This window comes from Idiotropiscis lumnitzeri, chromosome 9 (genome assembly GCF_059441095.1).
Source record: "Idiotropiscis lumnitzeri isolate Australia: NSW breed Sydney's pygmy pipehorse chromosome 9, RoL_Ilum_1.0, whole genome shotgun sequence".
Classification (NCBI taxonomy): Eukaryota; Metazoa; Chordata; class Actinopteri; order Syngnathiformes; family Syngnathidae; genus Idiotropiscis; species Idiotropiscis lumnitzeri.
The window spans coordinates 1,527,267-1,543,234 of record NC_142399.1 but is presented as its reverse complement, the minus strand read 5'-3'; the positions used below and the strand labels follow the sequence as shown (position 1 = coordinate 1,543,234).

Below are 15,968 nucleotides of genomic sequence, written 5' to 3'. Positions count from 1 at the left end.
TCCAAAGTCAGTTCGGTTAAGCTGCAGCTCACCCGTGAACGTAATGTGCAGAAAGTGTATTGAAATATGCCAGACAATACCACTGTAATCATACAACACATTTAAAAGACAACAAAGCTGACAGCAAAGTGGTGTATAGGTCACAAAAATCAACAAGCATAATTAATAATGTAAAAAAAAAAAAAGTGATCCACTGTGTCAAATGCTGCAGTGAAATCTAACAATACTACAAAAATATTGAATGTGAATGCATATTGATTTAAACGAGACTATTCCATATTCCTGCCTTTTTCAAAAGTCAACACAGTTTGAATCTATCACCAAGCGATGTTTGCTGTGCTTTTAACAAATGCCAAAGTTTGCCAACCACCTACAGTAAACCAGCGGAAGGTTGAGTAATTAAAGGTCTGTAATATTGTAAATATCATAGCTGTCATCTTCTACTCACATGATCTTAGCAAGTTAACTGTTAAGAGTAGTGGTTCTCAATCTCTTGTAGACTGTTTCCACAAACCTTTCTGTTATAGGATGGAGGGTCTGTTTTAGCGGCCGGATGGTGCGAGACTGACCGGCAAAAAGAGGATCAAGTGCCCACCTCTGATAGTGTCCTATGTGGCCTTTTTGCAAACTTAATTGGCCACCTCTTATTTCGGGTCTTCAATAAACCTAACACGCACGTGTTTTTGGTATGTGATAGGAAGCCAAAGAACCTAAAAAAAAGGCATGCACACAGAGGGAGAACATGCAAACTCCACATAGGAAGGCTGGAGCCCAGATTTGAACCCCAAACCTCAGAACTCTGACGTAGACGTGCCAACCACTATGCCAAGATGTTTTCATTCATCTGGCGGATGACTTTATACGTAAAATACTAAAATGAACATTTTAAATGCAATATTAAGAAAATATAAAATACTAAATGTTATGATTAGTGCTTCCACTAGAAGTCGCTGTTGTTAGTTGTGCACTGTGTGTCATGAAGTAGAATAAGAACTGATGTCGTTAACTGGGGTGGCATTGGGCGTGTGTGAATAAAAGTTGATTAGCTGCAACCTCAAGCGTACGCTATCGTTGTTAAACACGAACACGACAATAATTAAAAACGCTTTCGTAACAAATGCGAAAACGCCCATTTGGTGCATTCTTGGTCCATGGATAATCCTGCTAAAGAAAACTACAATATATCTTTAAAAAGTCAACCTTGAAGGTGCACACCCATTCTAAAGTGAATGAATCGAATAGTGCACTTTGCACTTGTAGCGATCGCGCGAGACAGACCGCTTGCTTGGCAAAAAGTCCCTAGTCAAGTGACACCAATGAGTCACATGTTTATGCTGAGTAGTCAGGTGACTGGCAGCCATAAAAGCTTGAACGCTAACCACTGCTCGCAATTTCGCTCGGAGCTACGACGACGTGCGTTTCATCTTCCCTGACAGAAAACAGCCGAGTCATGCTGCTTCTAACGCTCCTTTTCGTGTCCTCAGGTAATATCCAAACTCGCAAGGCAAAAATGAACGTTGATGTTAAGCATGTAGTTTGCATAAGTCACCGTGAAAGACCTTTTGGTTGAGGAGCTATTTATTGAAAAGCGGAAGCGATACAAAGTAGCCTCGGTAAACAGTAAACATTAGTGCATTACACACGATTGCAGGTGCGACAACCAACTTGTTCGTGTAATATCGTCGTTGTGGTATATTCGCCAAAGCGTGTGAATTGTATGGCCATAATTTGTCGAAAGTACAGATAAATCGGCGCCCCCTTTTAAAGCTAACTTTGTTAGCATCAAAGCTAGCGGCTTGTTTGGAGCCGAGCCACGTCTCAGTGAAAACATGTTTTTGTTTTCTTCTTTTTTTTTGCACCACAGAAATGAGACATGAAGAAATTTTCCTATCATTTGGGCTTTTTTGTCTATTTCTTATGCTCCCATGGGGCTTTCTTTTCTCGGGGCAAATGTAACTTGACCTTATTTTGTGTGACTGCTGTAGACTCGCATATCGCGTTATGATGAAAAGGGAAGTTTATGAAAGATCACCCACCACAAACTTTGATTGCCGCATTTTAAAAGTTGCCGTAGACTTGATGTGTTCTGCTTTGTTCTAATGCATCATTTGGTATGTGGCTACATTTCAGCAACCATTCAAGATAAAATAATTTCAACAAAAACTATTTACTTAAAAAAATATTGCTTAATTAGACATGAAGCGATATATTTGGGCTTCAAGTATATAGTGCTCAACCCCCCCCCCCACATCTGGTGAGTCTGATCAACAATAAACATTAGTTTGGTGCACTTTGAACTTTCAAATTTTTGGATTGTTCTGTAAAGATATTGGCAAAGATTTTATTTCAGAAACCTCGGCCCACTAATATATCTCTCGCACATAATCCAGATTATTTGCTTAATCTTAAACCATCTAATTAAGAAAAAGTTGTTTTTGTTTTTGAACGGTAAGACCTTTTTATTGTTTTGGAATTATTAGTGAAAATCTGCCTGGAAAACAGCGTGTTATTTCGACTGCGTGATCACATGCCTGAAGTGAAGGGCGTGTGGGCTTTCATCTGTTTTGTTAAGTCATTATCTGTGTGCTCACTTTAACTTCCTTATATTTTTATATAATAAGGTATACATGGGCTTCTATTTCCCATTTAAAACAGTGATCAAACTGAATCTCTTCCATGACTTTGCAACCTCCTTTTTTCCCCCTTTTAACTCAACTTTAATATGACTGAAGCAACCTTTGTTGCCTTACAAGTCTTTTCATGGAATAAAAATCACTCATACTATAAAAAGAAAGTGAAAACGGTAAATGAATAACAAATACATTTTTTATCATATTCACAATCAATCAAATACTAAGAAAAATACATCAGACATGTTTAGTGGCAATTTTTTGGTAATTTCTATTAGCATTATGTGGAATCTCATGACTGCTTGATTATAAATGTCGTGTGGAGCAGATCAAAGTCAAAACAGGTTTGCACATGAATTTCCTTTTATTTTGGCCAAAGCGGAAGCCTATGAATGATGGTTCTTTGACTCTTTTGCAGCTGTGGCCACCCCTCTGCTGGGCACAGAGCAGTGTGCTCGTGGACCCCCTTACTGGTGTCAGAACGTGAAGACTGCATCTCTGTGTGGTGCTGTCACACACTGCCAGCAGAATGTCTGGAACAAACCCCAGATGGTGAGACTCCTCCTGCCTTCTGCATAATTACTTCCATTTTCCATTTATATGAGACATTTGATTTTATTTACCATTTTTCTGATCAGCATGACATCTCTCTACCACTCCTAGAATTGTCTTCTTTAAAGGACTTTTTTTTTTCTTGCTCCAGAAAACCGTGCCTTGTGATTTGTGTAAAGAGGTGATCATGGTCATTGCGCAGGTTTTGAAGGACAATGCCACAGAGGTAAAAAAGAAGCATTGATAATTAACGTTGTATGCTTTTATTCCTATTTATCTCTTAAATGTTAATTTCCTGGTGTGATTGCAGGCTGAGGTTGTTGGGTACCTGGAGAAAGCTTGCCAGCTCATTCCTGACCAAGGAATGAGTGCCGAGTGCAAGGAGATGGTTGAGAGTTACTACCCCATCGTCTCGGCAATCATCATTGGCGAGCTGGTTAGTGGTCTCCTCTTGCTTGTGAGGCCATCCTGCTTTATTTTCAAGGGCTGCCTTTTTGACTATCAAAGGAAAAAGCATCTTGGTTGTGAAAATCTTGAAAGCTGACTCATGGCTGTTGATAGCAGAGTGATTTCAAGTTGAAATGGCGAATGCAAGATGGAACCAAGGTTGTTGATTTTTATTTATTTTTAGGAGGATCCTGGTGTGGCATGTGGAGCCATTGGCTTGTGTCGCTCCCAGCAGATGGCTCTGGCAACGTTTCAGAACCAGTTGATGTCCAATGAGATCCCACAGGTTGACCTCTCCAAGTCAGCCTCACCTTTCCTCCTCAACGTTCCTGGACTCTTGTACCCGCAGGAAAGCTCCAAACCAGAAACTCCAGTCAAAGTACGCTCGCGGCACTGTTTTCAGCAAGTACGCGCTCGCCGTCACTCACATAACATCCCCTCCTTTCCTCTCCTTAGGGAAGTGGTGACGTATGCCAGGACTGCATCAAGTTCATGACTGATGCACAAGCGCAGGAGAAAGAAAATACCTCATTTGTAACTGCTCTCATGGTGAAATTTGAAGAGAATTGTGACAAGCTTCCTGATTTTTCAGACCTGGTGAGCGCCACACACTCTTGTCATAATTTTCTGTATTTTACCACCGCTCATTAAATATTTGGAAGGCAAATTATATGCCTGAGCCACCTCATCTGGCTCAAAGGGAGAACCCGGACATCCTGTGGAGGAAACTCATTTCGGCCACATATATCCAGGAGCTTCTTCTTTCGATCAAGACCCACAGCGTGAGAGTAGGCACATAAGAATTTGGAGTGGCTACTGAAATGTTCTGTAATACTGAACTATAAAGTAGTTGGACAGCTGGAGTCTGTTCTTTGAACGAGTTCTCCACCATACAGTGTGTAGTTGTCTTTTCTCACGTTCTTCTCTTACCATACTTAATAAAAAGTTTCATAAACACAGTTAATCATTTAGTAATGTCTAGTGAGGTGCAGTTTAACTCGCATTACACAAGAGGCATAATTTTTCCTAAATATCCTTGTAGAACTACACATTTTTATTATGTTTGAAATTTAGGTTCCATTGTAATGAAATAGCAAGTTTGAGTTTTGTGATTAGAATAAATCAAATTAAAAAAAAAAGAATGCAATGAAGTGTTATTATGTGATAAAGTATGAAGTCAGTTTGCAACCTTAAAAAAGTGACACATTTCTGACTGACTTGTTGCCCCCCCCCACCCCTCACAGTGCAAGCAGTACCTCAGCATGTACGGCAACCTTGTTCTTCAGAAGCTCTTTTCCATGGTGAGTTCCCCCTGTCCTGATATGCAATTAAATGAAGCTAACGCTCAGAATCAAATTGTTATAGAATGAACTGCAAACCATTAACCTTACGAAAAGCAATTCGTTTTCCTATCTGGGTGATTTACTAAAAAAAAAACAAGTATTGCACAAGGATTGCTTGTTTTCCCACATCAAATGCGCATACTGAATATTTGCGTGTAAGCTGTTCTTGAGTCTTGTGATCCCTTTGAGCAAATTAGTCTGCTGTGACGTGCATTTGGAAGCAGTGTCTTAAATTTACTGTACACTTTTGTTGCGATGTGGGGCAGATTTGATCCTACACTGCACAAATATACCCAAGCGAAGTGGATGTGCGTTAATGTCAGGTTCCAGTTCTTTACCAAACTTGTGCATGGGGATTAAAAACGGTGCAATGGTGTGCAGGTTGCACTGAAGTAGCGTACATTTAATCCATGACAATTCGAACCTTGTCTTTTTCCCGTCCACAGGATCCCAATGAGATCTGCTCTTCTACTGGCTTCTGCAGCTCAGGCCAAAAGTCCACTCCCATGTTGAAGCTGCAAGCTGCTGATATTTTACCTGCTGCCAAAACCGTGCCTGCTCTCAATCTTGTTCCTGCCACCAAGGTGCAATCTGCCAAGTTGAATAAAGTAACTATTGACGCCACATGCTATTTTTCAGTTTTTGTTTCTTGAATGAAATAATGCTGTATAAGACCATTTCTCAAGAGCTGTGCTCTTAGTTGCAGCCTATCGTACGAGTTCGGGACTCCCCTCAATGTGCAATCTGCGAGTTTGTGATGAAGCAGTTGGAAAGCATGTTGGAAGATCAGACAACCGAGGTAGGATGTCAACCACGTCAAACTAACTGTGAAGCCAACAATGTTTTTGTCGCCTTTGTTATACACGCGTCCCATCTTTGACATTTGTTTCAGGAGGAGGTGATCAAAGATGTGGAGAAGGTTTGTGGCTATTTGCCTATAACCTTAACTAATCAGTGCAAGGACCTGATCGAGACCTACGGCCAGGCCATCATTGAGCTGCTGGTGCAACAGGCCGACCCAAAGACTATTTGCACCATCTTGACACTCTGCACGGATGCCACTCGTGCATTTGTTCGTAAGTTCTCGTTGTTCAATACAAATGAAGGCAAAAAGTCCCGCCCACCTCCACAATGTCATCTTCGGTTGGGTCTGCTTTCAATTCCCATTCCAGTCATTGTCATAAAACCATTCAAAAAATACCCTCGCAAATGCATCTCGTTGTCTAAAACCAAGCCTCATTCCAGCTGCCCTTGATGAGACCGTCTTGAAAAGTGATGGCCTCTGCAAGATATGTAAACTGGTCGTCGCCTACCTGGAAGCAGCCCTTGAAACGAACGCAACGGCGGAGGAGATTAAAGAGGCACTGTTGAAAGTTTGCCATTACATGCCCGCGTCCGTCCAGTCAGAGGTGACAAGACTCACAGAAAGTGACGTCGGTAAACCATCTGTTATTCTGTCGGAGTAACTCTCATGTTTCTCAACAGTGTAACGAGCTGGTTAACCAGTACGAGCCCAGCCTTATTCAAGTGCTCGTTCATACGCTCGATCCCGACTTTGTGTGCCCGGTGGGTAGATTATTGTCTTCGTCGTGTTGTGTAGGTCAGGAAAGTTTACGGTGGGCCTGTTTTGTTTTTGTGCATGTTAATAGCATCTAGGCGTCTGTCGTGAGACTCGGCGCCGACTGATGGGAAGAGAGCAGTGCATTTTGGGACCTTCATTCTGGTGCAGGAACATGGAGACGGCAACCCAATGCGATGTAGGTCACTTAGACGTACACACTCTGAATGTTGCCATGCTTTTTGCCCAATTTGCTGTTTTTTTAATACGGAGCTGAATGGCTAAATTCGAACAGGTGGGTGATTTATGGATCGAACGATACATTTTGTAGTTTGAGTCCAAGACGGCACGCTGCAACTCTTCAACAATGGTCTTACTATTGAGAGTCTTCAAACACGATCTTCAGTCAGGAAAGAGGCAACTGGTTTAGTCACATCTCAGAACGGCACAGATGAGGACGTCGCAAAAATGTCGTGGTCAATTGATGGATCAACCACCTGTTGTGAATTTTGCCATCATGGGGGAACGCAAAGTTGTGCACAAAAAGTTATTGAAGCATTGAACAATAGCACGGTTTGAGGATGATTAAGTTCACATGTGACAATAAATCATTTGGAAATGTTGCCTGAAAGCAGAATGTCCGTAAAGTTTTGGGAGTGGATTTTAGTCTGAAGCTAATTTTAAGCCGTCTCGTTTGTCTTTCAGGCGCTGGATCACTGCAAACGCCACCTTTGGGCATAGAAGAGGATCAGCATCCACCATCACATTTTAGGGAATGAACTGCATTGCTGCTTCTTACTTCAACTGTTTATTCTTTTCTCTGCTAGACTAAGAGAGTTTTTAATTTGCTCTGATTTGTGGGAAGGGACTCATCTTTTTTTTTTTTTTTTCTCCCGTCTGGACCCAGAGGTGGAGGTTCATAATGTACACAGACCTGCTTTCTGAAAACAGGCCAATTTAACGCTGTAAGAGTTCTCTATTTGGGAGATTTGAGTTGTATTCTTGTGCTTTCTGCATCATTATATGTCGTAACAAAAGTTGGAATTCCGTGTCAAGAGCAACAGGTCATTGTTGGGGCTTTTTTCCTCCTTGCAAGAGCAAACAGATTGGATGAAAATTGACAGATTTAACCTTTAGCAGCATGTCAGATTCTATAGAAATTGTTTTTGTCAGTCATTGTTTATTGTGACGTTTTTTGTTCCTTCCATTGTTTTGCACTTTCACAGTTGTTTGTAATCGGTAGGTTTTACACCAAGCATCTTCTCTTATGCTTCCTATCCTGAGCCATCTGTAAATTGAACTGATAATTTTAACTATTAAATTGATCCTAATCAGCCAAAACTGAACATGAACGTGTCATTTAAAGTTCTCACAAGTGCATACAAGAATTCGGAAGTCTTGACTCTCCTTTCTACAAATGTGAGCCATTGATTGCATACAAGGATGTTTTTATTTTGTTTTACAAATGTACTGTTTAAAAACAGTCCAAATCAGTGCAAGTTTAACAAAACTGCACTTTCAGAAACTATTAGAATTCATCACTTTGCAATTTTGACTTCAGGGGTATAAACGATCGTACTTAGAGATGTTGAGCACACCATGACTTATGCTTTTTATTTTCACCCATGGTAGTGTGGTGGTCAAAAGGTTTTCATGATCTTGACTCGCCGTGAAAGTGTAATTCTTTTACAAAACACTAAGCGATAAGAGGGCATCATTGCTGCAATTTTCAAAAACTAGGCCTAAAGAGTCGCAATTTTTCCTTCTAATTGTGGTTTGCACGTTGAGGTCAATAGAATCCGCCAATAAATGAAAGAAAAATCAGTAAACCAGAATCCGCCAATAAATGAAAGAAAAATCAGTAAACCAAAGTAATGGTAACAATCTGCATCTGATGGGCAGCAAAGATTTGGCCTGGAAGCCCTTGTGCAAGGTAAAACTAGGAGGAAGCCACAAACCGATTGAATCATCTGAGCAAGTAGCAACCAAGTGAGGAAATGCAAAACATGATAATGTGAGCAGAGTTTGCATAGACTCCCCACTTAAACGTTTTCAGTTTAGTCGCTAATAACTAACCAGCAGCCACCGGGCAAAAGCAGCAATCAATCGCGTCATCTTTCCATCATGTACATTTGCAAGCATGCTCACGCCAGATTAAAGTTATGTTGTAAGGAATAGTCATTATCCACGGCCCCAGTCGCTCACTGTTATTTTTATTGTTCTACATTTATTGTACTGTTGAAAAAGATGTGTTAATAAACGCTGAATATCTTTGTTGTGCAACCACGACGCTTAAAAACTGGCAATTTAAATGCAATGAAATAAAAATAGATTTGTATGTGTTTTATGTCAATTTTTACTCAGCAGTTTGTATGTAGTGGTGGTTGTTTTAAAGTGCTCCATGAATAAAAATGAATCGAGTTGAGTGATTGTATTATGAATGTGGTGAGCAAAGTTCTGGATATGTGTACAATTTATTTAATGAAACTGTGTGGGTGGTATACAATGACTACAGTAACAGAGAGCGTTGTGACTTGCGAGCATGCTCACCTTATGAGTACACGTCCCTTCAGAATCGAAAAATGTAAGTAAAGTAAATGAAGTACGGCGATAACTGAGCGTGACTTGTGCCGCGGGATGACGCTGCAGCATGCCTTTCTTAAACTCAAAACTGCGTATGTCTGGAGCATCGACCATGGCACTGAACCCATTACTAGGTCCAGATTGGTAATGGAGATCACGTCTCACCACTCCGCTGCAGTCTACTTTTTCTGCAGTTTAATAAATTTATTTTGAAACATCACCACCGGATCTCATCCTCAATTGTGGCATCCGGTGTATTTTCAGAATTACTTTATTTTATTTTTCAAAAATAATGTTTTGCGTTTTACGTTTCACACCATCAAATGAATTTTGGTGAATTTAAACGTGTTAATATTACCGAGTGCACAAGTCTGGCGTTTTAGAACGTGTAGTATAACTTGCCCTTGTTCTGAAAAACTAGTACCGGAAACACTGTGGTTGTTGCTAGTTTTCGGAATGGGTGCATGTTCGTGTCTTGTTTATCGTCCAGAAAAGATGCGAGGAGAAAGATGTGTTGCTATTTCACTATAACCGGAGAGGACCTAAGAAACTATTTGTGACTTAGCGACACCGAGGTATGATTTGATATTTGTATAATCGCAATGACAGTCGTTTTTTAACCAACCTGTCAAATTTACGTATACAGAACTTTGTGTGTACTACCTCAAACGAGAAGCTTTATCGCTGGTTATTTTCCCCCACGTTAAATAATACTAACGAACATAATCTATTACATTATCCTAATTAAAATGGCATAGCAATTGTTTCCCTGGGACGTGAACGTGGATGTTACTTCCTAACTTGAATGTGCCTTGTCTGCAGTCTCGAGTTAAGCGTGTCACTGCATTTTCCAGGCTGGTGTCATGTGAACAATTTGCTTCCTCATTGTTTTCCATATAGAGTATTCTACATGTGGTTTTATTTGTGCTGACTTGACACTTTCCTTTAAGACTTGTTGTAGTATAGCATTCGTAAGAACTTCTTCTTCTTCTGTGTGTTGTGTAGAGTCTACAGCAACCTTGCAGGTGTGTGCTTCCACCAGGTAGTACCGTTGGCTGTATTCTGTGCATCTGGGGTCATCAACTTCATTGAAACTGAGAGCTGCTTTCTTGGCTACGGGTTAGTACGACACACGCTGCTATCACAAAATAGCTCAAATTACCTTTAATAATTTGGCACTATGAATGAATTAATTTATGTGATCATGAACACTAATCATGTTAATGATTCCTCACAATAATTAGGAAACCTAAATACAAATATGCAACACTTTCTTTTTATAAATATCTTCAATTGGTTCCATTTTCTATCGATCACTTATACAACATTGACTAGAAAATCACAACGCCCCATCGCTGGTGAGCTATTTTTGGAACAGGCCTGTGGGCTACGTTGGTGACCCCTGCGATCGACCTTTACTGGAAAAACTGTCAGTGGACTTGAGCAGCCACAGCTTTAAAACAAAAAGGATTTGGAGAAGATGGCTCAAAGGCATGTTTTTGGCGGTCTAGTCAAATTAAGTTGAAACAGTTTGTCTTTAAACAAAAAAAAAAAATCCAGATTTTTCTCAATTTCCATGAAAGTGGATCACGACCTTGCAACAACAGGAAGATGCGGTTCCCAGAGTGACAACAGTTGTGAAACACTGACTTAGGCCAAGTATATTATGATTGTGTCTACTTTGTGAAATGAGACCAAATCATGGTAATGTGCACGACTACACCCAAAATAATCGTAACAATGTCCAAAGGTGCAGCTGATGGGCAGCCATGATTTGGCGTAAACCTCCGAAGTTGAATCTACTTTGAGAAGAGAAGTTCCTGCGGTATCTCCAGAGCGACGTGGAAGAAGCCGTTGTGCAAGGTATGACGAAACAAACAAGGCAAGACAACAAACCTGTTAAATCGTTTGATCAAGTAGTGATGAAGTGGAAAGCCCTCCTAAATTCTCAACTCACTTACAAACACTTTTCGTCTAATTCTCAGATTTCTCTGTAACACTGCACACTACGACTTGCAAATGGCCGAAAGAGCACCTGCGCAGCCCAGCCTCAATTCCTCCTACATCCCCGTTGCCCTCGACAATTCCATTTCATCAGAGGATGCGGAAAGCGACGATGAAACTCCTTCATCGGTGTCCCTGGCCGTACGCTACACGCCCGATGACCGCTACTCTTTGGTCTACATCATCTTCTTTCTTATGGGCATCGGCTCTCTGTTGCCTTGGAACTTTTTTGTCACGGCCAAAAGCTACTGGCTTTACAAAATGAGCAACAGCACAGAGGAGCAGCGGTCTGGCCTCAGCGTGAGTATGCCCTAGAAGAGGGCTTCAACCAAAACATGCACAATTGAGCTGTTGTGTGTGTGTGTCTCACAGGGATGCATGTGACTTTGTGGCTGGCAACACATTAACAACATTAGAAGCGTGTCAGAAAATTTTCAAGGGCAGTTTGTTCAAAGTTAGAAGAGTTTAAGACAAAGCTGGCCAAAAAACTCCAATCCAATAAAGCTCGAGCAAATAAACACTGATTGGACTTAAAAAAAAAAATGTCATTCATGAGTTAATTTCTTTGCCTCTTTTACACACTACTCACACAAAATTGCCAAATCAAAGCAGGAACAGAAAACAATCTACTATTTGAACAGAACCGAGCAAAGTTAATATTGCTTCAATTTGGTTTTTGTAGCGAACACAAACTAGATGATTTGTCCCTTGTTGATCAATAATATTTTTGAGGGTGCATGTTGCACTTTTATTTGTGTGTGCCTTCTGTCAACAACACCTTGAAGACATTTTCTTCTCCTCCTATTCACAGGACTACTTCGAAAGTTACCTGACATTTGCTTCTACGGTGCCTTCGGTGCTGTGTTTGATTCTCAACTACGTTCTCGTGAACAGGTCACTTGCATCAACATCGTCGCATGAATTAACACCAAAAATTCCTTTACAAAAAAAAAAAAGGGGAATTGCACCACTGGGAACTCCCTCAAACAAATTACCCTAAAAAGAAATTTGCAAAAAGCATTTTTATGTATTAGATTAAATAATTGATCTGTAATATGCGTGGAAATGTTTTTTTTTCTCCAAGAAATCCTCGGCATCTGCTGTGTTGATCAAATGTGTGCGCTGTGCTGCCAACTCACAGCGTTGTGCTCGCTCGTGCTTTCCAGGCTGTCCCCAAACGCTCGCATCCTGTCGTCTCTCTTTGTCATCCTGCTGGTGTTTGTCGGAACGACCGTACTTGTCAAGGTGGATGTGTCCCACTGCAGAGAGGAATTCTTCGCCGTCACATTGGCCAGCGTGGCCGTCGTCAGCGGCGCTTCGAACATCTTCTGTGGAAGTATGTTTGGCATTAGTGGACAATTCCCGATGAGGATTTCCCAAGCCCTCATATCAGGTAAACAACTGAGACCTGATTTGAGAGAGGGTAAAAGTTTTAAGCAGCCTAAGAAATCACAATGTCCCATCACTGCTTGATTCGTTTGAGAACAGGCCCTCGGGTTGCTCACTTTTGGGTGGTCACCAAAACTCAGAACTTTCTAAGCATGTGACCTTCATGCTCTCCTCAAAGGCAAATATTTACGCCAATCGGAGTCAATAACTTAACGTCATCGCATCTGCATAATGTTCTTATTGTCTTTGTCGAATTTTCAAAGTGTTTTCAATGACTGACTGTGTAATCCATCGTGTCGCGCAGGTCAGGCTATGGGAGGCACACTAAGTGCTGTCGCGTCAATAGCGGACCTTGCACTCTCAGAGGACGTGACCGAAAGCGCCTTAGCGTACTTCCTGACGGCCGACATCTTCATCCTGCTCTGCATCTTTGCATACCTGTTGCTCCCCAAGCTGGCCTTCTCAAGGTGCGCAAATTTTTAGATGAAAATATGTACTTATACAATATAAACATACATTAAACAAATAACGAACGTCACGTGAATTTACTACAAGACACTTGAAATCTAAAATAGCTTGTGATGATCAATGAAATATTTCTAATCACGCATGTTGCTTTTCTCCTTTGTATAGATACTACACGATGGCTGCCGCGGCCACCATCGCAGGAGAGAACAGCACCGGAGGAGGCGCAGGAGCAGCACCTCCCCAAACACCTCCATTGAGGCCCATTCTGAGGAAGACGTGGCTTCTGGGAATGTGCGTCTTTAGCGTCTTCTGCGTGACCATCATGGTGTTCCCCGCCGTGTTGTCCGGCATCCAGTCCGTCGACAAAGATAGCGGCAGCCCCTGGACCAACACCTACTTTGTCCCCCTCGCCGGCTTCCTCCTCTATAACGTTGCCGACTTCTGCGGCAGGCAGTCCACCGCCTGGCTGCAGGTACCGGGCCCCACCAGCCGACTTCTGCCCGCGCTGGTATTGTGCCGCTCCGTCTTGGTACCGCTCATCATCTTCTGCAACTACCAGCCTAGGGACCGCCTCCGCATCGTGCTCTTCACTCACGATGTGTATCCCATCGTCTTCAACTGCCTGTTAGGCTTCTCCAACGGCTACCTGGGGACTCTGCCCATGATCTACGGGCCCAAAGTTGTGCCCCGGGAGCTGGCAGAGGCCACCGGAGTGGTCATGTCCTTCTTCCTGACGTTGGGACTCACTGTGGGATCTGCTCTTTCCCTCCTCATTGTGTACATTATCTGATTATGGACGACATGCATCGTTATGGCTCTCAAGCAATGTTGCTCACAAAAGTGTGTTCAGTAATCCCCTGATAGGGACCAGGACCTGCCGCGAATAGCCAAAATGCATAATTGTTTCGTTTTTTTTACATTTAGACATTTACGCTCCCTGCAAACTTACTCAACACATGTTTTGGCAATGTTTGCCATTTGATAGCTTTTTTATTTTTCATGTTGACTTTTTAATGATGAAAAAACTTTAAGGGTGTACTCACTTTTGATGACTGGTGTTTAGACATTCAAAACTTTTTGACATTACAGTAAATTTACAATGTAATACAACGGGTACATTGACTACATTGCAGCAAAGTGCCACTTCTTCATCGTTGCTCATGGAAATATGAAATATATTTCCAAAAAATGTGAGGGGTATACTCACTTCAGATACTGTGAAAAATATGAGAAGGTGCATACTTGTTTGTGAACAAGTGAAACTTTACTAATATATGGATAATTTTTAATGAAGAGGATGAGAATTATTTTAACATTGTTACTGTTTTCGCAAGAAGCAGTCACAACATGAATGACCACTTGCACAATACAAGGTTTTTGATGAGATATGAAGTGGTAGCTTCAGTATTGTGGTTGGCGTTTGCAGTGGTGTGCAACATTTTTCACTCTCATACAACTAATGAATTTAAACCTAATTATTAGACACAGCCCTCATTCGTATGCAGTGTAATTCTATCCCAGTGCAAGCCACAGCCACAATAAAGACGGTTAAATGAATACCTCTCTCTGACATAGTCAGTTGAAAAAGAAGAGCACAATATTTGATGGTGTTCTCATTTTGGATGTCAAACCGTGCTTATCGTTAGAAAGTTGTTGCTGCTTGTTTACATGTTTGGAAAGAGTACAACGTGCCCTCATTTAATCATGAAATGTTACATGTTTGATGATTGTATTTTACACCTACGGAAAACAGCAATTCATCTCAAGAAATTAGAATAGTACATAAGAAACGAACAAAAAACTTGAATGAATCGGTACAATGTTTTGCATTTTTAATTGAACTAGTGAAACTAATCTTTATTGTTATTATGCTGATTTCACATTTTGTTTCCCCACATTGTTAATTATCTTTATATTGCAGATTACTTTCCTTGTTTTTATACTTTAACTTTAGCGTTCAAGCTTTAATTTGTGTAATTTGCCCAAGTGCTTTTGAAAAGTGTCTTTCATTTTCGACAATGGCCAACAGAGGGCGGCAAAGGGCAACATTCGCAGCACTTGACTGGGAAGCGCTAACGATATTTACACTTCTCAGGAAATACTACATGAAAACACACACTCATGTAACGCCAGACAATCGTGTATTTCAATAAACAATTTTATCAGTAATAATGATCTAACCTTGTAATATATTTGTTATCTACCGTACTTTTTGCTTGGCTGCAAGTCAACCCGAGTTATTTTAAGACTACATCAACAATAGTCCAAAAAACAGTGACATATATAGTACAATTGATTCGCTTCTGTGTATTTTTATTATAAATTCCGCTAAGACAGATATGTTTTGTTCTTTCAGGATATCAATGAAGACACAAATATTGTATTTGTTTTTTATGTATTTACTGTCCTTTGAACGTTACCAAACAGGCACCGCCTGTTTCGTCATGATGAACGTGCGGGTTCCTGTTTGGTAAAGACAAAAAAAAAAGAAAGAAAAAAAAGTGTGTTTGTTTTGTTTGACACATTTCACACTGCCCCTACCACATTTTGCATTGTAAACACTACAGGGCTTTTTATGAAAACCACTCACGTTCCTTGTGTATGAGACTGTCACGTGACAAATTCTCACATCGCATATTTCCAACAGGAAAACTTAAAAGCAGAAGTAGACGACTTTTTTGTGCGCAAGGTCCACGCTTGAGTTTTACAATTGACAGACCAGTTCAAACCAGTTCATTCGAAAATGAAGTTTACAACAACATAATGTTAAAACGTGAATCCAAAATAGTTATTTTTCAACAAGAAATGAATCATCATTGTTTCACTTTATTGATAATTCAATTGGAAATATTAACCAATTATTTAGTAAAATAAATAGTTTAGTATGCACATAATTTTATAATAAATTCATGAAACAACTACCACCACGTCTCTCTCTCTATCTATCTATCTATCTATCTATATATATATATATATATATATATTAGTGCAGTT

At 40.7% G+C, this 15,968-nt stretch overlaps 2 protein-coding genes across 4 annotated transcripts; both read left to right on the top strand.

Moving 5' to 3' along the window:
- The first annotated feature begins 1,314 nt into the window (after nt 1-1,314).
- On the top strand, nt 1,315-7,876 carry psap (prosaposin). Of its 2 annotated transcripts, none has more exons than XM_088305066.1 (14): nt 1,315-1,484; nt 3,049-3,182; nt 3,334-3,408; nt 3,493-3,618; nt 3,814-4,008; nt 4,086-4,226; nt 4,874-4,930; nt 5,419-5,556; nt 5,679-5,771; nt 5,865-6,048; nt 6,218-6,381; nt 6,458-6,538; nt 6,622-6,729; nt 7,236-7,876. In XM_088305066.1, the coding sequence occupies exons 1-14, from the start codon at nt 1,451-1,453 to the stop codon at nt 7,269-7,271; spliced, it is 1,566 nt and encodes a 521-aa protein (XP_088161192.1). In that variant the 5' UTR covers nt 1,315-1,450; the 3' UTR covers nt 7,272-7,876. The 2 variants fall into 2 exon arrangements, with proteins under 2 accessions (XP_088161192.1, XP_088161191.1); XM_088305065.1 differs by having other exon boundaries at nt 5,419-5,580.
- Nucleotides 7,877-9,556: 1,680 nt separating this feature from the next.
- On the top strand, nt 9,557-15,303 carry slc29a3 (solute carrier family 29 member 3). 2 transcript variants are annotated; one of them, XM_088303976.1, is made up of 8 exons: nt 9,557-9,688; nt 10,119-10,232; nt 10,870-10,976; nt 11,099-11,417; nt 11,929-12,011; nt 12,284-12,510; nt 12,811-12,973; nt 13,140-15,303. In XM_088303976.1, exons 4-8 carry the CDS (start codon nt 11,133-11,135, stop codon nt 13,762-13,764), a joined length of 1,383 nt encoding a protein of 460 aa, XP_088160102.1. In that variant the 5' UTR covers nt 9,557-9,688; nt 10,119-10,232; nt 10,870-10,976; nt 11,099-11,132; the 3' UTR covers nt 13,765-15,303. The 2 variants fall into 2 exon arrangements, with proteins under 2 accessions (XP_088160102.1, XP_088160101.1); XM_088303975.1 differs by having other exon boundaries at nt 10,864-10,976.
- The last annotated feature ends 665 nt before the right edge of the window (nt 15,304-15,968 follow it).